Raw genomic sequence first — 24442 nt, 5'->3', positions numbered from 1 at the left:
CTCCTTAAAGACAAGAAACCCTGTTCACACCCAGCAAATGTGCCCATTCCTCCAATGCAATCATAACAAATGGTGCATGTTTAAGCCCAAATACTACATTGATAGATAAATTTTATAACAACAGCTCATGAGGTTAATACATGGGCATTGTATATATGAAATAGAAACACATGTACTTAGATATGGCTTTAAATATGACCTCTTTGCAATCACCAAAAATATGGATTTGGCCAGTTACTTAACCTATTGGTGTTTTAGCTTTTTTGTGGAAAATATGGAGAGGAAAGCTCATGAAGCTCATAATGTCCCCCACAAGTGAGATCTTGAGGACCCACCAAGTGCTAGAGACCTAATTAAGTCTGAACTTGGGGAATGAGCCAGAGGGTCACTGTCCTCCAATGATTGTCTTCAGTTACTAGACAACTGCATTTCCTGGACAGATTTCCTTTGCCAGTAGTGAATTGCTTCCTTGTTAAAATGCTTCCCGGAATTTCTGAGGACAGATATTGGGCAGAAATCATTTTCTATTAATGTAGACTTCTTGGAATTGAAAGCAACTCTTGATTTTATTTCAAACCACAAAATTAACATGCCATCGAATACAGTATATAAACAGCCACAAAAACACACGTACCATCATCCACTTAGCTCCTCCTTCACTTCTTGTCCTCCACCTTGGAAAGAAGGTAAGAATTTCCTATTTAAATTTGATGTTTCTTTTCTGTAGCTTTATTTCAACTTAGTTGAGATATATGAAGAAAATAATTTTTTAAATATAGTCTTTGAAGTAAAGGTATTTAAAGTAGTACTGACATTATTCTCAACAATTAGGTTATAAAAAGTAGAAGTATCTATGAAGATTTGGTGAAAGTTATAAGTCTAGGCTTTATGAGCCCAAGAAAATGTGGTATTATTTAAAAATGTGGTTGTATATTTTTTTAGTTTAGGGTAGTTAACAGGCTATATGAAAAGGCCTAATTTCTGAATTATACGTCTTCCAATTTGATTAAGCATATTAATTTCATCAAACCAAATATATTTAAGGATTTTAAGGAAATTATTGTGAAAGCTTTATTCAACAGAGGTCATGAAGGTAGCACATTGAATGAAGATATTATGGGAGTTATTTAGAAACAAGCACTACTTGAAATGCTTTTAAATAATATTTTTAGAAGGAGCATTCATTGAATGCTTCTAGTTTACAACGTGTAACATCCCACACTATTGTTTGATTCAAGAGATTTAAAAATGTTAAAATAGACAGAAAAAGAGAATTCACTTAAAAATGAACTGTTTTACTTTGTAAGATGAATTCTAGAAGAGGTATAAAACACTTGAAAAGAAGAACAAAAAGATTTTAAAGAAAGAGTACACTAGACTCTATATTTCAATAATAATGTTTGTCTAAAAATTGGTATATAAAATGCTAACTATAAAATGTAGAAAATGCAATGAAATCTTCCATACTCATAATGATCTCTAATATTAGAGGTTTTGAGCAAAATAAAATTAGTAAGAATTATATAATACCCATGAGAAAAAGCTAGAAAACATATTCACCTAGTAAAGAGAAATATTTCAGCCTTAAATATTGCAAGGTATATTTTTCACATGAATTAGGATCTTTTTCGTGAAACTTTTGTAACAGAAATTTAATTTATAAATCTAGGATTGTAGATTGTATGTCAAAGTATATTGGTCACCCAAAACTATTTTTTACTAGAAATTATAGAGATGGAAGAAAATGAAGCCTTTAGTACATTTTGGTCAAAAGTGTTAACCTACATTTTATATTATGCTACAATAATAAGTAGCCTGCTTTAGGGACTGGGCGAAACAACCTGATCCTTTGGTAAATCATCAAGAAATCCAGAAAAAGGAAGTGTGTTTTATGATGTGTAAGGTTATGCAGCACAAAGGAAAAGAGGTGTCATTAGGTGTGTGGGGATGGAGACTGAGGGGTGGCTACGCATAGGGAAACAACAACGCATCAGTCCTATAAAAACATCTGGATAAACGGAGCAAATAAGTGAAATGCTCAAGTAAAATCTCAGTCTTATTAGAAATAAGGAGATATGATTGAACCATTTATTCATGAAAACAGTTGCATTGAGAAAATGAAAGGTAAAATAAACTATGATCTTCCATGTATACATTTTCTTTAATTAGTCTGTTCCCAATGGATACGAGGATTCATCAGGGCTGAAACCTTAACATTTTGTTCACTGCTTTAAATGCAGATGCTAGACAACGTGAGTAATAAATGTTACTCATTTTAAATAAATGAATCAATTGATCAAACTTTATCTATTTTCAACTTTTTCCTGCCTTTCAAAACTACACATTGTACTGTCAATGAGATAAAAAAGAGTGAGGTGGGGTAGAGCTGAGCTGAAAATGCGGAATGGCTTTCACTGAAGTACAAAGTTGATAAGTAAGCCTAAGGAGCCACAGAAGGTTTTGACTTTGGTTATATAATAAAACTTCCATTAGTAATTTTTCTAACATACAGTCACTTTGCTTTTTTAAAAGAGAGATAAGCCTACTTAATTAAGAAAATATGTCACATTGACAACCACAGTACTTTTCCCTCTCACAGGCCTTGAACACCATGAGGGTCCTCATCCTTGCCTGCCTGGCGGCCCTTGCCCTTGCAACGGAGGTAAGAAAATCTCTAGATAATTAACACGAAGTGAAATGTCTTCCCATGCGAAGAGAACAATATCATCAATTTCACAAATGTACAAATAAAACAGAATTTCAGCAGAATTTATAAAAATTCTTTAAGAAAATCATGTACATTCACTCACTATTTCAACAGTGTCCTTTAGGGCCACAAACCTGAGTTAAATTTCACCAGTCCCTAAAATAAAAACAAACTAGCAAATAAGCAACAGACAAAACAAAAGAAACAAACATTGAAGAGAGTAATACTGCACAGGTACAATGGCGTGCGTGTCCAGCCTACATGGATATACCATATCCAGTGATGAAACTCGTGCACCTCTTACCCTGGGACGTGTGGGGGCAAATCCTACCTGTCTGTCCAAAGACATCCAGAGGGTGAAGTATCAGGCAGTAATAATAATTACAGATATATGTGTAATCATAATAAGAAAGTGTTTGATACATATTAAAATAACTCCCTCTCTGTTACCCATCAAATATGTTCTTCCTTCAGGAAAAATAAAAACATGCCATTTAGAGTAACCAAATATAAAACACATAAAACACAATTACCTTTCGAGGCTCTCAGAAGACATACAACATTTTTATTACTTAAATTTGTGAGGGAGATAGCTCTGCATTATTAAGGTGAAAAGTAATTAGGGAATTTTTATTACTTAAATTTGTGAGGGAGATAGCTCTGCATTACTAAGGTGAAAAGTAAGTAGGAAAAATGAGTTAGTTATGGAAACTAAATGGTGTTTTCTTTTTTTTCCCCCCATAAGGAAGAACTCAGTGTATCCAGAGCGGTAAGATATTTTTTATTCCGAGAAAAATTTCACCATAAAATAGTAACATTATTTGCTGACCCAGTTGTTGATTGTGCTTTTTTTTTTGTTTTGTTTTCGTATAGACTGTAGAAAGCCTTCCAAACACAGAGGTAAGATAAGTTCATTCTGAGGCACTTCCCAGTTTGGGAACAGTAAAATGCTGTAGACTAACTGTGAACATCTTTTGCATCTACTATGCTTTATGAAAATTTTTAAATATTGTGAAGAAAGTACTTTTCTCTTTGCTGTTTGTCTTTTGTATTGTGTTACTTAGGGCATTAATCAATGCACTAGTTCTATATATAAGTTTGGATGTAAACTTCCATTATATACGGTTAAGGGCAAAATAAATGTCAGCAGAATTCAGTATTCAAGCAGTTCTGTGCTGGCTTGCTGATTGAACTTGTGTCACTGTGCCCCACCCCCTTCTTTACATGAACTGCACAGTCTTTTTATCTGCCTTGAGCTGTGTCCATGGTGACCTCACTCACTGTTTTGACATTTATTGGTCGCCTTCTGTGGATCAGACATTGACTAGGAGCCACAGTACGAACTGAAGAGAGGCTGCCCATAGGGAAGAACAGGGATATAGGAGGTGGGCGGACATGCAAAGGGACATACTGTGTAATTACAGTAGTCACTTTAGTGACTAAGAGGCAGTGAGACTTGGTTTCAGTCTTAAATCTGCCTGTGGGAGGCAGGCGGATACTCACACTTGCGCCACTTTTGGGTCTGTCAACACCTGTTAAAGGTTACACGGGTAAACTTTATCACAAATGTTATCAGGTTCTTGGGGAAAGTATTCAGTTCTTACAATTCACATGAAGCTTAAACGTAACAAATAAACTAAGAATGATTCACAGAATGTATCGAGGGTTATAGTTGCTGATTAATGAGTTACATTCTTATAGAATCAGATGGCACATTAGAGATTGATTGTTGTCACAGAGAGGGAACATAGTGAGAGAGAAAAACAGCACCTACTAAATGCCTTTTTCTGTACTATGTTCATTAATTTTCTGTTCCTTTTTTCTATTATAAAAATGTTTAATTTGTAATTGAATTTATTGTGGTGACGTTGGTTTGCAAACCAACACTCCGTTTTTCTTGACTGCATTCATCTGTCTTGTATACAACTCTCTGATGTAGAAGAGGGCAATGTATGAGTTTTACTAAGAGTCCTGAGTTTTTAATGAGGTTATCAAGCAAGGTGTCCTCATTAACCTATTAAAGCCTTATTTTCTGATTTATATGGGCAAATAAAAATTCTGTGAAAATGTAACCTAATTTTATTTTATTTTTCTGAAGGAATCCATTACACACATTAACAAATTTTACTATTAATAAATTAATACACACATTAATAAATTTACTATTTATTTATTTATAGTAAATTTATTGAGGTGATATTGGTTAATAAGACCATATAGGTTTCAGGTGTACATTTCTATGACACACAATCTGTACATTGCATTGTGGGCCCACCACCCGAATTCAATCCTCTTCCATCAGCGGGTATGTGCTCCCTTTACTTTCTCCAATCCTGCCAACCCCCTGAGCTCTGGGAACCGCCATACTGTGTGTGTGTATAAGTCTCAGTTTGATATCCCACACAAGGGGGGTATCAAACCTCGTATTTCAATGCACCTATTTTCATAATTTCTTACATTTAGTTTTTACAGATTATACCATTTCTTCTCATGTGGTTTGTTTTCTAGCAGAAACCCGAGAAGTTTGAAAATGACAAAGAGCAGCAAAGACAGGTAATTTGTTCATGTCATTTCTAAAATTTTAAAAACATATAATAGATACAAAAGATGTTCATGATTAGTTTAAAGAATTGTAATAAAATAAATGCCAGTGAAAGAAATGACTTTGTCAATATATTTTAAGACATAAGTTCATTTTTATGATCTCTTTGCAGAAAATAGACTAAATACATATGAATAATTATACATCTGCTCACTTCACTAATGGTATATCAGTTTTTCATAAATGCACGCTGGCATATGCATTTCCAGGCTGGGAACAAGATTCCCCTTATTCTCACAATAGATAGGCTAATGAAAGAAATAAGAAAGCAATATGGCACAAATCTTAATTTGATCATTGATTAGCTCGACAACCTTGGCCCCAAGTTTCTCTGTACTTCAATTGCTTCATCTGAAACCTGAAAATGTTCATAATCCCTTAGGGTTGATGAGCTGTCACAATAAATATTCAATGGTATACATTAAACTTGTACATGCTTTATACCAATATTATGAGCACCTGCAGTTAAAAGAATTTCCATTATGCAGATGAGAGCAGTGAGTGAGATACAGGACAATCGAGTACACAATTGTGTGCCAACATCACACAGGATTTTAGTAGCTGAGCTTCTTAAAGTGAAAGATTTTCTCAGAAAACATGAAGTTCTTCATTTGAGTAAATTACACGTGTGGTAACATATTTCTCTAACTGTAATATTTTAGTGTCCTGTTCTATCAGTGGAGTGGGTTTGTTTGGAAATTACAAGTATTTTTCTAAATCAAAATAAATGTAACAATTGATGCTTCTTAAAGACTTACGGTAACTACCATCTACCAAGGGAAGTAGTGCTAGAAGTTAGCTGGTGTAGAGTAAATCCTTCAATTAAACCACAAATTAAGATTTACTTTTCATTAAAACACACAAAAGTAATCCTGAAGTCATTTCTCAAGTATTTTTTAAATAAATCTTCCTTATGAAAACAATTTGGTCAATTATCGCCACATTATGTTGAAAATCCCATGCCCTCTCATACCAAACTGTACAGCTAGCCAATAGTTAACCTACCTATCGAAGGCAACTGGAAATGGAGAAACGAGTTTGAAATCCCCAAACATTGATTTTGGTTTGATCTTTGTTCACTTATAAAGAAGTGGGTTAATGAGAAATCCTTCAATGAGGATTTAAGTCATTAGTCTTTGTGTGACCCCAAATAATTTCTGAGCCGGCATAAGTAAAAGATTTTTTTACTTTCCTTTCAGTCCATCATGATTGTTCAAAAGAGAGGATGTTAATTCATCATGAATGGCTATTATAGGTGAATCATGGACTCAAAGATTCTTTCTCCTTCTCTCCAGGATGAACACCAGGACCAATTCCAGTCCCTTGTCCAGCCACAGCCTTTTGTCTATCCCTTTGCTGGGCTCAACCCTTACACTGCCCTTCCACAAAATGTCCTGCCTCTTGCTCAGCCTGCTGTGGTGCTGCCTGTCTTTCAGCCTGAAGTGATTCAAGGCCCCAATACTAAGGCAACCGTCTTTCCTAAGCACCATGTGATGCCATTTCTTCAGTCTCCAGTGGTGCCATTTTTCCAACGCCAAGTCCAAAATCTCCCACAGCTTTCTCTGCCTCTGCTCCAGCCCTTGATGCACCAGGTCTCCCAGCCTCTTCTTCAGACTGCCAGGCTTCCTACTCAGCCCCTCCTGTCCCTTTCTCAGCCCAAAGCCCTGCCTCTTTCCCAGCAAGTGATTACTTACCTGCTCAACCAAGAGCCTCTGCTTGACCCTGCTCAGGTGTTTTACCCTGTGACTGAACCTATTGCCACAGTTTACAACTTACAACAAGTGAGTCCTAATTTATCAACTCTGCTGTCTTATTCATGGTGTTTATATGATGTTAGAGGGAGTGAGAAATACAGAATAAATGAATAAATGAATAATGCATGGAGCCAAATGCACAACATTGAAATCAGGGATTCTCAATACTAGGTACACAATAAAATAACCTAGGAATTTTCCCCCCAAATCCCAATGTCTGCAATCACTCACAGAGATTTAGAAACAATTTTTCTGATTTTCTATATAGAAGATCCTGAGCATTGGAAAGAAATTATTTCAGAGATTCTGAATCAATTGAGCTGTTGAGAACTTAGATAAATAAGTACTAAAGGCAGAATTAAATTTGGTAATCTGGATGTGAAATAAAGAAGTTTTATTATTTTCTACAGTTTTGAAGTTTTCTTTTTTTTCCATATCTGTTCTCTATATGCTTTAATTCACATCTTATTTTTGTTATACGCCCATGGGAAGGCAAATGATATAGATGGTTATTTCATTAATCATACCATTGTAAAAAATATTTTTTTTATTTGATTTTTAGAGAGAGGGTAAGAGAAGCAGGAAGAGAGGGACAGAAACATACATGTGAGAAACATCCATAGGTTGCCTATAATACACACCCCTACTAGGCAGTGAGCCTGCAATGAGGTAGAGGCCCTGACGAGAAAGTGAGTCAGCAAACTTTTGTTTTGAGGGATGACACTCAACCAGTGGAGCCACAATGGTCCTGGCTCACAGAATTAATAGAAGTAATTTTGTCAAAAAGTGAATTGTTTTATTGATTGATTGATTGATTGATTATCTATTTATTTATTTTTTAAGGTTTAAGAAGATTTCAAAGTTGTTTGTCCCTCAGATTTGGTAAGCTTTGGGAATTTGAAGATTAGACTAATTATGTTTATTGCTAATGTATTTTTACATTTCATTGACTGAATAAGCCCAAGTAGTGAGAAACTCCATTACTAAAGAAGTTCAATAAATATGAACTATTTATTAATGATCAATGTGTCAGGGACATCTGATTAGTTGACTATTATGTACTCACCTGAAATTATGTATTTACACTTTAAATAATTTTAAATTTAATAGTGTTCTTGACACATTTGTTGTTTGTTTTAAGTGCCTATGTCCTCAAGCTCGATTTTCATCATTTTTAGGGCAAACTAACTGAAAGCAGTTTCTTCTACTTTCATGTAAATATGTTTGAACCTTTAAAAAAATCAACTTGCAGCCTCATTTCTACCTTAAGTCACATAAAATTTTATTGTTTCCATTTCATTTAAAATGTACATGTTGTCTTTAATTCATGGGTCAAAATAAAATGAATTACACTCTGAGGAATGAAAAGGGGAGAGAATATAACTTTGAGATTCTTAAGGTACACAATTTTTAGTGATTATGTTAGAGGAGATATTTCATTAAAACAATTCAAAGTGAGAGGTTATTTGGTCTTTGGAGACTTTTCTATGCAAGATGGGGCACAAGTTGGTACCGTAGTAATAAAATGTTTCTAAAGGGTTAGTTAAACTAAAATTACAAATGGAGAGAGATGTATGATTATATAACAAAACAACTAATTCTATATTTGTTCTCTATTCCCTAGAATTGACTGCGACTGGAAATGTGACATGTTTTCAATGTTCATATCAAGCCATCAGAAAATTAACAATTTTTAATGATTCTACATGGATAACGTGAAAATGTATTTCTTTATTTACTTTATTGTATTATATAGCATTCATCTGAATTTGTATTCAACTCGTAACCTCTATTTTCTGAATTTTAATTCAAACGGTACCATAGAATGTCAATTTTGAGTTGGAAGTACCATAACCATATGAAAAGTATGTCTAAAACTAGTTTCTGGAATTGTACTTGTTATCATCGTTTCCTAGGCAGTCATTTCAATAAATTAATCCTTTATGCATATTTCAGTTTTCCTGTGCTTATTACAATTCCTGAAACCTAATTGGTCTCTTTAATGTTAACTTCAGATTCTTACTGTTGTTAAAAGTAGCTATGGAAAGACACGGACAACAGTGCAGTGACTGATGGGGAGAGGGGCATGGTTGGAGGTGGAAGAAGATATAGGGGGACAAATGGTGAGGGGAAAATATAAATAAACAGATACATAAAATATTCATGGGAGAATTGAAATAAAGTGGAATGCTTTTAATTGAATATTAAGAGGTATCAAAGAGTTAGGAAGAAAGATAATCACATGCTGTTTTTGCTCTAGAAAGTCTTAGTTCACACCCCTAGTTCCAGTTAAACCATTTCACCTTCAAAGTACCCAGCATCAGATGTCAGGTATTTTGGTCACCCTGGAGAAAAAGAAAAGTTTCAGTTGTGAAATGTGATTCACAGCTCTGTAACATAACGGCTAAGATGTGCTTTAAAAGTTACTTGATTTTTGGAGCTTCAATGTGCACATCTGTACTACAGCCAATGCACAGGGTTTTATCGAAGTTTTGATGTGGTAAGTGTTCCATTGCCCCATATTACTGACAACTTCTATCAGAGCTGCAAGAGCCAGGACCACAGTCAGAATGAGCTGAGATCCTTGCCTTTAGCCAGTAAGGCCCCCAAACCAAAGGCTAAGAGGAAGGTCCGATGCTTTGAAGTTGATCCACTTGAGTTGACTCAGTGATTCATCTCTAGCAATTATTCCATGTTTCCTGCATCCTCAATGTTTTCCTCACATCAGGATCAAGTGCAAACCATACTTATGCTATGCTATCTTCCATCTTTAATGAAAAAATTTCCATCTTAACAGCATACTCCATATTTCCCCCTGTTCTTCAGGTTAATCAATGGCAATTATCATGGAAGTATCCTTACATCCCCTTCAATTATCTCATATGTTATTCTCTCGTCAACCTGCCTCCATGAAGCTTTTGTTTCTACTTTTGTTCCTTGAATAAATAAACCACTTTTTTCAAGGTCACCAACAATTTTCTTCTGGCTATATTGTGTTCATGTTACCCTTCCTCTTGCTATTTGGTAGAGTTGATCATCCTTCCAGTTCAAAACTTACTTCTCTTCATTTGAAACCCCAAACCTGTTACACCCTCACTATCTCTCTTAACTCACTAGGGATATCTTTGCAGTCTCCTTCGATATTTCCTTTTCCTAGACTTTCAGAGTTGGAGTGCCCTTTGAGTCAGCCTTACTCAGTGGTGGTGTTTTTTTCAATGGCTTTAGGTCCATCCACAGACTATGAGCATCTAAATGTATATCTTCAAAGTCGTTTCTATCCTCATCTCCAAACTCTTACGTTGCATTTGACTTCTTAGCCTTCACACTTGAGTGTCTATTTAATATCTCAAATCTCACCTGGGCAAGCATAACTTCATCTGGATCCAGTGTCTAATTTCCTTAAATTCAATTGAGCATCTTTGAGTGAGAAAGGCAACTGATACAATACTATGTAGGCAATAGACTTGAATGGGCATTTCGCTAAAAGAGGATATCTTTTTTAAATTAATTAATTAATTAATTAATTAATTTTTAAAGGGTTTATTTCAAAAATGCAAAGGTCACCAATCATTTGAAAGTCACTTATTGTGGTTCACCACATTAACAGAATGAAGGAAAAACATGACCATTTCAATAGGTACAGACAAGCATTTGATAAAATACCCACACATAGACAGGAACATGAGGGGCTACAGTGAAATTGATCTGGATGATGGTTACATGGATGTGTTCACTATGGAAATTCATCAAGCTGTAACTTGTGGATTGGACATTTTTCCACATGTATATTATATTTAATTTGAAAAGCTTATTTAATATTAATGGTCTAAAATTTCCCATAACAATTATGAGTAAGAAGTTGAAATCTTACCACATAGAAAGCATCAGGCCCATATGGTTTCACACGCAGGTGACATATCGGGTAGGGTAATAGATCAGATGATAGATCTCTGCAATCACAGAACCTCTCCAGAGCATATAGAGAAGCCTATACACAGCGATGGTAAAACCTTGATACTAACCTCAAATGACTTACAAAGCAAGCTTGCTTACGAACATAAATTTAAATTCTACACAAAATTTAGGAATTTGAGCACAGCACTTGAAAACTGATAGCATGATCAAGTGGGGTTCATCTCAGAATGCAAGGCTGATTTAAAACTGTGGAATATAGTTTACTACACAATAAATAAAAGGAGAAATATCAAGATCATCAGTAGATGCACAGAAATATTTGATTAAGTTCAATACCTCACACAAGTTTAAAATGTTTAGCAAACATTCTGGGAAGGTGATGGAGTGGGAAGCATGAGGAATCTGTCTCCCAACCTGGACAATTGCATTGCAGAGTCTGTCCATTGCGTGTAAATATTTTGGAACTCTGGGTATTGAAGGCTTATTGGAGTCTATTGCAACTTCCAGGGGAAAGCTTATACAGTAAGTTGTGATGGATTGCTGTCAATTTCAGCTTAAAAGAGGAAATCTTAATGGCCAATAAACATCTGAAAAGGTACTCAACAACATTAGTCCTCAGAATAATACAAATTAAAGCTCCCATATAATATCATGAGACAACCACCAGAATGACTAAAATTCAAGAAATATGCCATACCAAGTGTTTGCAAAAAGAAGCAAAAGGAATGCTAAGCAATGCTGATGTAAATGTAAACTGGCACAAGCAGCTTGGAAACCGGTGTCTGTGTTATTCAAAGATAAACATATGCATACCTCATAACTAGGTGTTTCACTCAAGTGTGTAGCAAATAGAAATAAAATATATGTAGACTAAACAGATGTACCCAATGTTATTAGTGGTATTATTCTGAAGATTATTAAACTGAATCAACACTAATGTGAATCAACAGTATTTTGTACAAATAAATTGTGATATGCAATGGAATGGAATATTATATTATGGTTGGTGTGAATGAGTGACTGCCACACAAACCAACTTGGATGATTCCATATAACTACTATTGAGTGACAGTAACCAGACAGAAAATAGAACAGGGATTACAACCCAATAAATAGACTCTATTAGAATCTATAAAAATTAATTTCTGATGAGATAAGTTAGACTAGTAGTTATGTGAGGAGAGGTGGATCTTGACAGGGAACATCAGGGTGCCCTCAGATACTAGTGGTATTTCTTTCCATTAACCTGGATGATGGATGTTTTGTAATGATTCATTTTGATATGTGAGTTTTCCTAAGTGCATGCTTGTGGCTTCAAAAATTTAAATGTATATTAAATTTAAAATCATGTGTTTTATTCCAGTGTCTTACCCACTTGCTTTTTCTTCCCTGTGTGAGGGGCCCCGCCAATGCAGCATAACCTCTTTGCCTTTGGGCTTGAATGCCTTTTAACAATAGGGCATAGGACCTGGATTCCTCAGTAGCTGTGGAGTGGCTGGATAATCCTAGTGTGAGCTGCATGGATTTAGCCTTACTGGAGTGAAATTTGAAAAAGAAGAAGTAGGATATGGGGGGAAACTTGCAGCTTACTCCCTGTTTCATTCTCTTCTCTGTGTATTATTCAGAGGTCCAGTTCTTCTGTGCAGCCTGTGTTAGTTACACAATCATTGACTAAGTTTTTGATGGCTGAAAGGATTCCCAGGGTTTGAACAGTTTACCTGACAGAACAGCTTTATTATGGACAATGAACGAGGCACAGCAACATCAGGACAGGGATATGTGTTAAAAGAGGTGCTGAGAGCTCACGAACAAACTTATTTGTCCTCACAGTGCTTGGTAGCACAGGATACGTTTTTCTCCAGGTCTTAAACCATGAATGGAGGGCCTGCAAAGCACCTCTTTCCAGAAAGTTTAAAACTACTTGTTGTGAGGGTCCCTTACAATAGTCCTCCAGGCATATTTTATGCACATGAGCAGTGTTAATGATTACTGAAAATCACCCCCATTTCAGTCCCTTACTCTTGGATTCTACTGAGCCTGGAGCAAACCATATGCAGTTATTACTAAAGAATTCCGACAGACTGATGATATCCTTCTCTAAGCAACTTACAGATATAGGCTTGGATAATAGCATTTACCTTTAGTTATTAAGAAACCCCAGTGTTGGCCAAGGGCTAGTAACTGGAAATATGCACGTAGTCAATATGGACAAGCTGAGATTAACTAATGTTTTGCTTTGATCTTCTGGAGAAACCTCGTATAGTAATAAAACATACTTGCTGAAAATCCTTCAACTTGTAGGGAAGTGGCTTCTGCAATGCTTTGCATCTTTCCTTCCCTCAATTTACTTAAGGTGTAGACATCTACATAAGTCATAATTGCTTCCAAACATGCTTCAATAAACAATCCCCTAAATAGAAGCTGAAGTTGTAGAAATTTACAAATATTTCTAAATACACAACATAAGTGAACTGCAACATATTGTGACAATGTTGATATTAAATTTAATAAAATACTTCAACATGACAGAATGTGTTTTCTCTCAACAATTATCTAAACAATCTAAGAACCAAACTGAAAATCAGTCCATTATACCACAGAAATATTGAATTTTCTGTATAAATGAATGTAGTGGGTGGAATTTTGTTTCCTCAAAAGTTCTGTTTAAGTCATAACCCCTGGTACCTTTATATGTGACCTCATCTGAAAACAAGGAGTTTGTAGATATAATCAAGTTTAGAGGAGGTCATCCTGGATTAGAGTGGGCCCTAAATCCGATGACTGTTCTCTTTACAAGAAAGAAAAACTTGGACACAGATATACACAGAGGAAGGATTGTCCTATGAAGACAGAAGCAGGCATTGGAGGTGTGCATGACAAGATGCAGCTGCAAATCGAGCAATGCTGCCAGTGAGGAGAAGCTAGGAAGAGGCAAGGAAAGATATCTAGGGCCTTTGGAGGAAACTGGTCTACTCCCTATATTTCCTCCTTCTTGTGTGGAGTAGGGAGGTCGAATATGCTGAATAAGAAACAATGCTGCATCTCCTGCTATAATTAAATGCTAATTTCATATATCTGAAGGAATTTCAGTGACTGTCAAAACCAAAAGATGGAAAGACAGTGAATTATATCATTATCTTTTTCTTCATTTGGATTTTGCAATAGCTTCTTAGAGAATAGCAATAAATTATTGCAAATTTTATGAAGTGGTAATATCTGTTACAGTTGGTATTTCAAATATGCTGTCAGATAAATTCTTTTTTAAAAAAATATATTTATTGATTATGCTATTACAGTTGTCCCATTCCCCCCACCCACTCCACTCCATCCTGCACACCCCCTCCCTCCCACATTCCGCCCCTATAGTTCATGTCTATGGGTCATACATATAAGTTCTTTGCCTTCTACATTTCCTATACTATTCCTACCCTCCCCCTGTCTATTTTCTACTTACCATTTATGCTACTTATTCTCTGTACCTTTCCCCAACTCTCCCCCTCCCACTCCCCTGTTGATAACACTCCATGTGATCTCCATTTCTGTGGCTCTATTCCTGTTCTAGTTGTTTGCTTAGTTTGCTTTTGGTTTTATTTTAGGCGTGGTTGTTAATAACTGAGTTTGCTGTCATTTTACTGTTCCTATTTTTTATCTTCTTTTTCTTAGGTAAGTCCCTTTAACATTTCATAGAATAAGGGCTGGGTGATGATGAACTTCTTTAACTTGACCTTATCTGAGAAGCACTTTATCTGCCCTTCCATTCTAAATGAAAGCTTTGCTGGATAGAGCAATCTTGGATGTAGGTCCTTGCCTTTCATGACTTGGAATACTTCTTTCCAGCCCATTCTTGCCTGTAAGGTCTCTTTGGAGAAATCAGCTGACAGTCTTATGGGAACTCCTTTGTGGGTAACTGTGTCCTTTTCTCTTGCTGCTTCTAAGATTCTCTTCTTCTGTTTCATCTTGGGTAATGTAATTATGATGTGCCTTGGTGTGTTCCTCCTTGGGTCCAGCTTCTTTGGGACTCTCTTAGCTTCCTGGACTTTCTGGAAGTCTATTTCCTTTGCCAGACTGGGGAAGTTCTCCTTCATTATTTGTTCAAATAAGTTTTCAAGTTTTTGTTCTTCCTCTTCTCCTTCTGGCACCCCTATAATTCAGATGTGGGAACGTTTCAAGATGTCCTGGAGGTTCCTAAGCCTCTCCTCCTTTTTCTGAATTCTTGTTTCTTCATTCTTTTCTGGTTGGATGTTTCTTTCTTCCTTCTGGTCCACACCATTGATTTGAGTCCCAGTTTCCTTCGCCTCACTATTGGTTCCCTGTACATTTTCCTTTGTTTCTCTTGGCTTAGGCTTCATTTTTTCATCTAGTTTTTGAACAGATTCAACCAATTCTGTGAGCGTCTTAATAACCAGTGTTTTGAACTGTGCATCTGATAGGTTGGCTATCTCTTCCTCGCTTAGTTGTATTTTTTCTGGAGCTTTGAAGTGTTCTGTCATTTGGGCCATTTTTTTTTTTTGTCTTGGTGCCTCTGTTACTTTAAGGGGCGGAGCCTTAGGTGTTCACAGGGGGCGGGGTAATGCTGGTCATTGCACTGTGATGCTGTGATGCTGTACATGGGGGAGGGGCCAAGAGGGAGCAATGGCACCAGCTCCCCTCTCCACAGGACTCCATTCTTTCACTCTGCTACCCACAATCAAACTGGGCCCCTCTGGTGGTGGTTCCCGAGTGGGTGGGCCCGTGCACACTCCAGGCCCCTGTGGGTCTCTCCAATGACTTCTCCTGGAGGCTGGGAGTCTCTCCTGCTGCCGCCCCAACTTCCACGGGAGTTTTCAATCAGAGGTTTGAGGCTTTATTCCCCTGCACGGGAGCCCTGGGTTGTGCGGTCTCCTTCGCTCCTTGCCGTTTGTCTGGTTTATCTGTGCGAGAATGTGGGGCGCGGGGTGCGCTTCTCTGCCTGCCCCATTCTCCGCCACTCTGAGTCTGGCCCTCTGGGTTTATCTGTGCAAATGTGGAGCCGCAGGGTCTGCTAGTGCTCAGACTGCCTGCCCCGTTCGTCCCACACTCCACCAGTCTCTGTCCTGCCATGGCCACGCAAGTCCTCTCCACTCCGGTGTCCGTCTCCGCCCCTCCTACCAGTCTGGATGAATGTTTATTTTTTATGGTCTGGATGAATGTTTATTTTTTATTTCCTTGGTGCTGGATTTCCTTGCCGTTCGATTTTGTCAGTTCTGGTTGTGCGAGGAGGTGCAGTGTGTCTACCTACGCCGCCATCTTGGTTCCTCCAATATGCTGTCAGATAAATTCTTAATATTTGTGTTATAGATAGTAACATGATAAATACAGTTTTCTCCATTCTGTTTTTAAAACTGAAGAAAAAGAAGAAAATGATAAAAGAAAAGGTTTACTTCTACCTTACAAAATAGTGGTTTGTACTTTATGGGACAGTTTTATAAACTACTCTACTCTAATTCATATTAGTCTACAGAAAACATGATTGTCTTATCACCCTATGGTTCACGTGCATTCATTAACTTGATGTCTTTATTCCCACTGGATGTGAGTACCCTCGGAACCTTGAGAAGTGACACAATGACAGAAGCTAAGAGATACATTATATGAAGACACAGGAGTCAACACCTTTATTAAATTTTTGCAGATCCAATAGCCTGAATATGTCGACAAACCTCTAGACTGAAAAACAAACTGTTTCTTCTTGTGCTTAACACTGACAGAAAGCCAAAGACCTAATGCTAAATGGTTTTATTTTTAAGGCAAAATTTTTTTTGTATGAGTGTTAGGAATACATATAAATTGGAACACATATACATAATATTCATTATATATACATATATATATTCGGTAAGATAGAGAATAACTGATGACCATCTTGAGGGTTTAGGGGGTTATTGTACAAGAGGCCTTGTCATTTGTATTTTATGGCCTGGTGGATACAATGGTGCTTAAAGGGTCATGAAATGTTATTTTGAAAAGTGAATCTCAAAAGAGGGTGATATATATGGTGACGGAAGGAGATTTAACTGGGCTGGACACACAATGCCATCATAGATAATGGGTTACATAATGGTATACTTGAGACCTACACAATTGTATTGATTAATTAATTAAATATAAGGACTGAATAAAACAGGGATGAATAGTTGGTGTGTGCTATTAATTATGCAAAATAAACATTTAATTATGGAAATAGAAATATAAAAATTAAACAGAGTTATAGAAGTAAAATGACTTGGGGAAGTTTATGTCAACTTTTAAAACAATAAATAATTTTGCAAAATAAAAGCCCTTTTGGCTACCAGAAAGATAGCATATGTACATTTCTGAATTTACTTTAAGGTCAAAGTAAAATTAATTATAACAAAGTATATATAAGACTTTCAGGCAATAAATATGGCTGTAGGTGTTCACAACAATTAACTAGCAACTCATCCGCTACATTGCAAATTGATTCTTTTTTGGATCAAAAGACAAGGAATAAAAATATTTGATTGAGGCAATAATTAAAATAAATAATTTTGGTATTTTATTTATAAATATTGTAGCTATGTAGTCTCCCTCTAAATAATTATTGGAGTAAGTGTAACTTTTAAAATATGGTAAGTCATACTCAAGGTTTATTCTAACATGTTTGATTATATTCTCTTCCCCTCAATTTGTCCTCCCTCTTTCCCTTCTTGGTCTTCCTTCCTTCCCCCCTTCCTTCCTGCCTTCCTTCCTGCCTTCCTTCCTTCCCTCCATCCTTTTCTCCCCTCCTCCCTTCACTTATTCTTGTACTTATTTCCCTATTCTTTCAAATGACAGATTTGAGCACTATTATAGTTATTCCAATTGCATTACTGAGTAGACAAAAAGCAATATATAATAAAGTTAATATAAGGAATTTGGAGTTAATATTCAGTAAGTGCGACTTTTAATGTAAATACAGATATTTAAAAAAACAGTGAAATTTAACACATTCTATATTTTAAACTGGAACACAAAAGGTTATAGTGTTACATATTCAACAGGATATATTTAAAATATATTCAACAAAATAGGACATATGTGTATTATGTTTGACCTTCAGAAATAAGAACTGCCACTTCTAAACCTGGGAATGGCATCCTTTATCTATACTCATATTCCATGACCAGTTAATGACTTTAGAAAATTAATAGACCAAAACTTGTACTGCTACCTTTATATAAAGGAAGAATTATTAATTTCCTCCAAGACTAAGTGTTATGCCCTTGAAAATATCAAGATGTTTTATTTACAACACAGCTCAACAGATATTGATATCTCCTAAGCATGGTGCTGTAAGATTACAACCCATAGCCAACATCTATAAGGTGTTTACCTGTTTTATGTTTTTTTAAATCTCTTCCAATTACAAGATGATCCTTTACATCAATTCTTAACAATGACAGAAACCCAAGGGTGCAGAGTCCTTGCCAGATTTTTTTTTGGATTATACAACACAACCTTTTTATTTTTATTTTTTAAATTATATTCTATTGATTATGCTATTACAGTTGTCCTGATTCCCCACACCCCAGCACCTCCCACTCCCTGAGGCAATCCCCCCTCCATCATTGCTCATGTCCATGGGTCATGCATAAAGTTCTTCAGCTACTCCATTTCTTATACTGTACTTTACATCCTCATGGCTATTCTGTACCTACCTACTTGTACTTCTTTGTCGGGGGGCTTTAACGCAGCCCCTCGGTCCGCCACAGATGAAGAAAAAGACTACCAAGACATGATCTGCTTGGGGAGGAAAGGTGGCAGTTTCTCTCAAAGGAGAAGGGCCCAGAGCCTCTCTCTCCAGGGGCTTTTATTAGGTTCATTCGCATAGGAATACAGATAAAGCTCATCAATCATTGTCAGCTAGTAAGGGTTAAACAATATATGATTTACAGAGAACTTTGAGGGCTTATTCTGAGTTACAGCCAATTAGTTAGAGGGCCATAAAACTTTAGGCGCCAGACTCATCTCAGGTCTGGACCCTTATCTTTTAAACTGAGGGTACAAATTAAGTAGGTTTCACAGGAATGTATGTATTTTTCTTAGGCCTGATTCCCCAGAGAATACACACCTCCCAGCACAGGACTGCACTGCCCTCTGTTATTGCTTCAGGCTTAAGTCAGGCAAGGGAAGTAAGGCAGCCAAGAGATTAGGAGACTTCTTGCAGACAGAATGAGGACTCAGGCTATTTCAAAGCCGAGGGGCGAGGGTCCATCACCCCCTTTTGCCACAGCCCCCCGAGTCCTTCCCTGCAGGCCTCTTCCATGACCATGCCTGCCTTATGTTGATCCTCCCTTGAGGATTCTTACCCATCATTGGCTAACTGGCCAAGCTCAGGGCCAAGCAGGGTGAAGTGGGCAGAGGTGGCACTTCTGCCAGGGAGACAAGCTTTGTCTCCTTAGTGGCTTATGGTCCGAACTCTGACTCAGCCTTAATCATGGGGGGTTACAGCCTCTGAAACCAGGCAGGGCGGTTCCCAAAACTTCTTAATCCCCTCATCTCTTCACCAATTTTTCCACACCCCTCTCTCATCTGGCAACCATCAAAATGTTCTCTGTATCCATAATTTTGTTTCTGTTCTTGGTTGCTTAGTTTGTTTTTCAGATTCAATTGTTGATGGATATGTATTTTTTACCATTTTACTGTTCATAGGTTTGATCTTTTTCTTTTTTTAAATTTATTTTTAATTTTTTAGTATATTTTATTATGTTATCACAGTTGTTCCACTTGTTCCCCATTTGACCCCCTCCATCTGGTACCCCCTTTCCCTCTAGCAACAACCCCCCCCTTAGTTCATGGCCATGGGTCATGCATATAAGTTTTTTGGCTTCTCCATTTCCTATACTATTAACACCCCCCACCCTCTGTCTATTTTGTACCTACCAATTATGCTTCTTAATCCCTGAACCTTTTCCCCCCTTCTCCCCCTTCCGCCTCCCAGCTTGTAAGCTTCCAACTGATCAAATGATCTCCATACTTATGATTCTGTTCCTGTTCTAATTGTTTGCTTAGGGTTTTTAAAAAAATATTGTATTGATTATGCTATTACAGTTGTCCCATTTCCCCCCTTCACTCCACTCCACCCTGCACACCCCCTCCCTCCCACATTCTGCCCCTATAGTTCATGTCTATGGGTCATACATATAAGTTCTTTGCCTTCTACATTTCCTGTACTATTCTTACCCTCCCCCTGTCTATTTTCTACTTACCATTTATGCTACTTATTCTCTGTACCTTTCCCCCACTCTCCCCCTCCCACTCCCCTGTTGATAACACTCCATGTGATCTCCATTTCTGTGGCTCTATTCCTGTTCTAGTTGTTTGCTTAGTTTGCTTTTGGTTTTGTTTTAGGCCAGTTGTTAATAACTGAGTTGCTGTCATTTTACTGTTCCTATTTTTTATCTTCTTTTTCTTAGGTAAGTCCCTTTAACATTTCATAGAATAAGGGCTGGGTGATGATGAACTTCTTTAACTTGACCTTATCTGAGAAGCACTTTATCTGCCCTTCCATTCTAAATGAAAGCTTTGCTGGATAGAGCAATCTTGGATGTAGGTCCTTGCCTTTCATGACTTGGAATACTTCTTTCCAGCCCATTCTTGCCTGTAAGGTCTCTTTGGAGAAATCAGCTGACAGTCTTATGGGAACTCCTTTGTGGGTAACTGTGTCCTTTTCTCTTGCTGCTTCTAAGATTCTCTTCTTCTGTTTCATCTTGGGTAATGTAATTATGATGTGCCTTGGTGTGTTCCTCCTTGGGTCCAGCTTCTTTGGGACTCTCTTAGCTTCCTGGACTTTCTGGAAGTCTATTTCCTTTGCCAGACTGGGGAAGTTCTCCTTCATTATTTGTTCAAATAAGTTTTCAAGTTTTTGTTCTTCCTCTTCTCCTTCTGGCACCCCTATAATTCAGATGTGGGAACGTTTCAAGATGTCCTGGAGGTTCCTAAGCCTCTCCTCCTTTTTCTGAATTCTTGTTTCTTCATTCTTTTCTGGTTGGATGTTTCTTTCTTCCTTCTGGTCCACACCATTGATTTGAGTCCCAGTTTCCTTCGCCTCACTATTGGTTCCCTGTACATTTTCCTTTGTTTCTCTTGGCTTAGGCTTCATTTTTTCATCTAGTTTTTGAACAGATTCAACCAATTCTGTGAGCGTCTTAATAACCAGTGTTTTGAACTGTGCATCTGATAGGTTGGCTATCTCTTCCTCGCTTAGTTGTATTTTTTCTGGAGCTTTGAAGTGTTCTGTCATTTGGGCCATTTTTTTTTTTTTTTTGTCTTGGTGCGTCTGTTACTTAAAGGGGCGGAGCCTTAGGTGTTCACCAAGGTGGGGTAACCCTGGTTGCTGTGCTGTGATGCTGTACATGGGGGAGGGGCCAATAGGGAGAAATGGTGCTTGCTCCACTCTCTGCCAGTTTTTAGTTACTCCCTCTGCTACCCACAATCAAACTGGGCCCCTCTGGTGCTGCTTCCCAAGTGGATGGGTGTGTGTATGTTCTAGGCCCCTGTGGGTTTCTCCAACGAACTCTCCTGTGAGGCTGGGAGTTTCTCCTGCTGCCACCTCAACCCCCACAGGTGCTTTCAATCAGTGGTTTGAGGATTTGTTTCTCCATGCTGGGGCCCTGGGTTGAGCAGTCTGTCACCTAGTCCACTAGCTGCTGCCTGGCTGCCAGCTGCAGCTTTGCCTACCCTGCTCCACAATCCGCCACCTCGCTGGGTCTGCCAGCCTCTACCTTGCTGCGAGTCCTCTCTGCCCGGCTGCCCATCTCCGCCCCTCCTACCAGTCTGGCTGCATGTTTCTTCTTTATGTCCTTGGTGGTTGGACCTCCATAGAGTTCGATTTTCTGTCAGTTCTGGTTGTTTTTTGTTTTTAAATTGTTGTTGTCCTTCTTTTGGTTGTGCAAGGAGGCACCGTGTGTCTACCTATGCCTCCATCTTGGCTGGGAGTCCAGATTCTTAAAGTACATTTTTTAAGTCCTAAACAGTTTAGGTGTATGTTATATTACTGTTTCATTCTCCTGCGATAAAGAAATAAGAGGTGACACATTTGAAACAATCTTTGAGTAAAACTACTATAGATGGAATATATGGTTTTGACTTCTAGGGATTCAAGTGACAAGATATTGATACTATTATGTTTGTTAATTTACTCTGTTCATTAGATTCTACATATAAATAAAATCATATGATATTTGTTTTCCTTTGACTAACTTATTTCACTCATCATTCTACTCTCCAGGTTCATTAATGATGTCCCAAAAGGTAAGATTTTCATCTTTTTACAGCTGAGTAGTATTCCATTGTGTAAACGTACCTCAGCTTTCTTTTAATCCACTCATTTAAAGATGGGAACGGGCCTTTGGCTGCTTCCAAATCTTGGCTATTGTAAATAATGCTGCAATGGACATAGAGGTGCATATATTCTTTCAAATCAGTTTTTCATGTTTTTTAAAATAAATTTCCAGAAGTGGAATTGCTAGGTCATAAGGCAGTTCCATGTTTAATTTTATGAGGAAACTCCATCCTGTTTTCCACAGTGGCTGCACCAGTCTGCATTCCCAACAACAGTGCTGATGGTTCTTTTCCTCTATACCCCTGCCAAACTGGTTGTTTGTTCATTTATTGATGGTAGCTGTTCTGACAACTGTGAGGTGATATCTCATTGTGGTTTTAATTTGCATTTCTCTGATGATTAGTGACATTGAGCATCTTTTCATATGTCTATTGGCCATCTTTATGTCCTAACAGACTCATAGATACAGACAATAGACTGACAGCTGTTAGGGGGAAGGGTGTTAGGGGGGGCTAGATTATGTGCTAAGCAAAAGAAACAAACAAAACCCTCATAGACATAGAGAAAGGTATGATGATTACCAGGAAGAAAGCGGCTGTGGGGAGAGGTATAACAGTGTATTTAAAAGGTGGATAAATGGTGATGGAAGGAGGCTTTACTTTGGGTGGAGAACACACAAGACAATATGCAGATGATGTGTTATAGAATTGCACACCTGAAACTTATATGATTTTTATTAGCCATTGTCACCCCAACAAATGCAATAAAAAATTTTAAATGGAAACATAGTACAAAGAAAAAATATATTGACACTGCCCTCATGTTACTTATATATGATTCTGGATGCCCAAAAAATATTTAGAGGTGTCTAAGAGATAGCTGAATGTGTTTGTGAGTCATAAGATATAGAAGGTAATTAATGTGGGTAGGATGCTATAAGGAACGTGTAGTCAGACATGAAGTAGGTTGAGGTCAGAACCTTAAAGAACATTGATATTATATATTGGAGAAAGAAGGGGAGCCTGTGAAAATACCTGGGAGAAATAACGAAATAAAGAGACTTCTACCAAGAAGAAAAAAGAACAAAGAGAGCTGAATTAAAATATGTACTTTCAGGGGCAAATTACTTAATCTTTTTAGATGCAATTCTCTCATTTGCCTGATGCTATAGTAACAGTTTTAGGAAGAAATTGTGAAAATGCATATAAACACACTGCATATTAAAGTTGGTAAGTATATTTTAGGATATAAAATTGTAAGTGTTGTTTTTCTCACCATTATGACCATTCAGGAAATAGATGGGATAGGAAACAAAGGACAGAGAAGAGTGCTTTGAGAACCAAGTTGTCATTTAAGACTAGAGGAAACTTACTGTTCAGATTGATGTTGAGCTACATAACGGTCTGAGTGGGAGGTTGATGGTCTTATGGTCTCAGGATTTTGCACAAAGTAGGGTAAAAAGGAAAACATTATTATGAATGAAGCAAGTGTAGAAATAAATTTAAATGAGATATGTGTTTCTGTAGACTACCATCAGTTATATTTTAAAAACATCAAGTCCAAATGCACATTCTAGTATCAAAAGGAGCACCCACAATATTATTAACTCACCCTGTTTGCTCTTACATGGAGATAAATGTCAAAATAAAACTAGGGTCTTATGACTGATTTTGACTATGTTTTATTAAAATTCATATTTATATTTTGTTATTCCATTTTCTCTAAGTTCTTTACAAAAATAAAACAGATAGAGCTTCTGCCAAAATCAAATGTCTCACTAGGTTTCATTTGATAAATTTATCCTAAAAAATGTCTGTGTCTGTGTGTGTGTGTGTGTTATATATATATATATATATATATATATATATATATATATATATATATATTCCTTGCAGTCAAACTCTTAATGAGAGTGTTAAAGCGTAGACTAAAGACAAAGCCCTTATAAGTGTTTACTATCATCATGGTTTCAGCCTTTCCTGATGCTATTGGTGTACAGCTAATATGAGAATGCAAAGAAAAGGAACCTCTTACCATCAGTTAAAAATAAAAGACCTAGAGTAGAGAAGCTCAGTAGGATATAGATAAATAGAGAGGAAAGACTAATATAGGAAGTCCTGTATTATGTCACTGGGTGTATGCATATACCTGTTGTCATATAT

At 37.1% G+C, this 24442-nt stretch overlaps 1 protein-coding gene across 1 annotated transcript; it reads left to right on the top strand.

Moving 5' to 3' along the window:
- The first annotated feature begins 617 nt into the window (after positions 1 to 617).
- LOC128780697 (beta-casein) lies at positions 618 to 9013 on the top strand. The gene is made up of 8 exons (XM_053922850.2): positions 618 to 686; positions 2600 to 2662; positions 3453 to 3476; positions 3581 to 3607; positions 5216 to 5260; positions 6605 to 7090; positions 7907 to 7945; positions 8688 to 9013. Exons 2-7 carry the CDS (start codon positions 2612 to 2614, stop codon positions 7910 to 7912), a joined length of 639 nt encoding a protein of 212 aa, XP_053778825.1. The 5' UTR covers positions 618 to 686; positions 2600 to 2611; the 3' UTR covers positions 7913 to 7945; positions 8688 to 9013.
- The last annotated feature ends 15429 nt before the right edge of the window (positions 9014 to 24442 follow it).

Source organism: Desmodus rotundus, chromosome 4, assembly GCF_022682495.2.
Source record: "Desmodus rotundus isolate HL8 chromosome 4, HLdesRot8A.1, whole genome shotgun sequence".
In the NCBI taxonomy this organism is placed as follows: Eukaryota; Metazoa; Chordata; class Mammalia; order Chiroptera; family Phyllostomidae; genus Desmodus; species Desmodus rotundus.
Note: the sequence above shows the minus strand (reverse complement) of the source record. Positions and strands in the feature narration are given on the sequence as shown.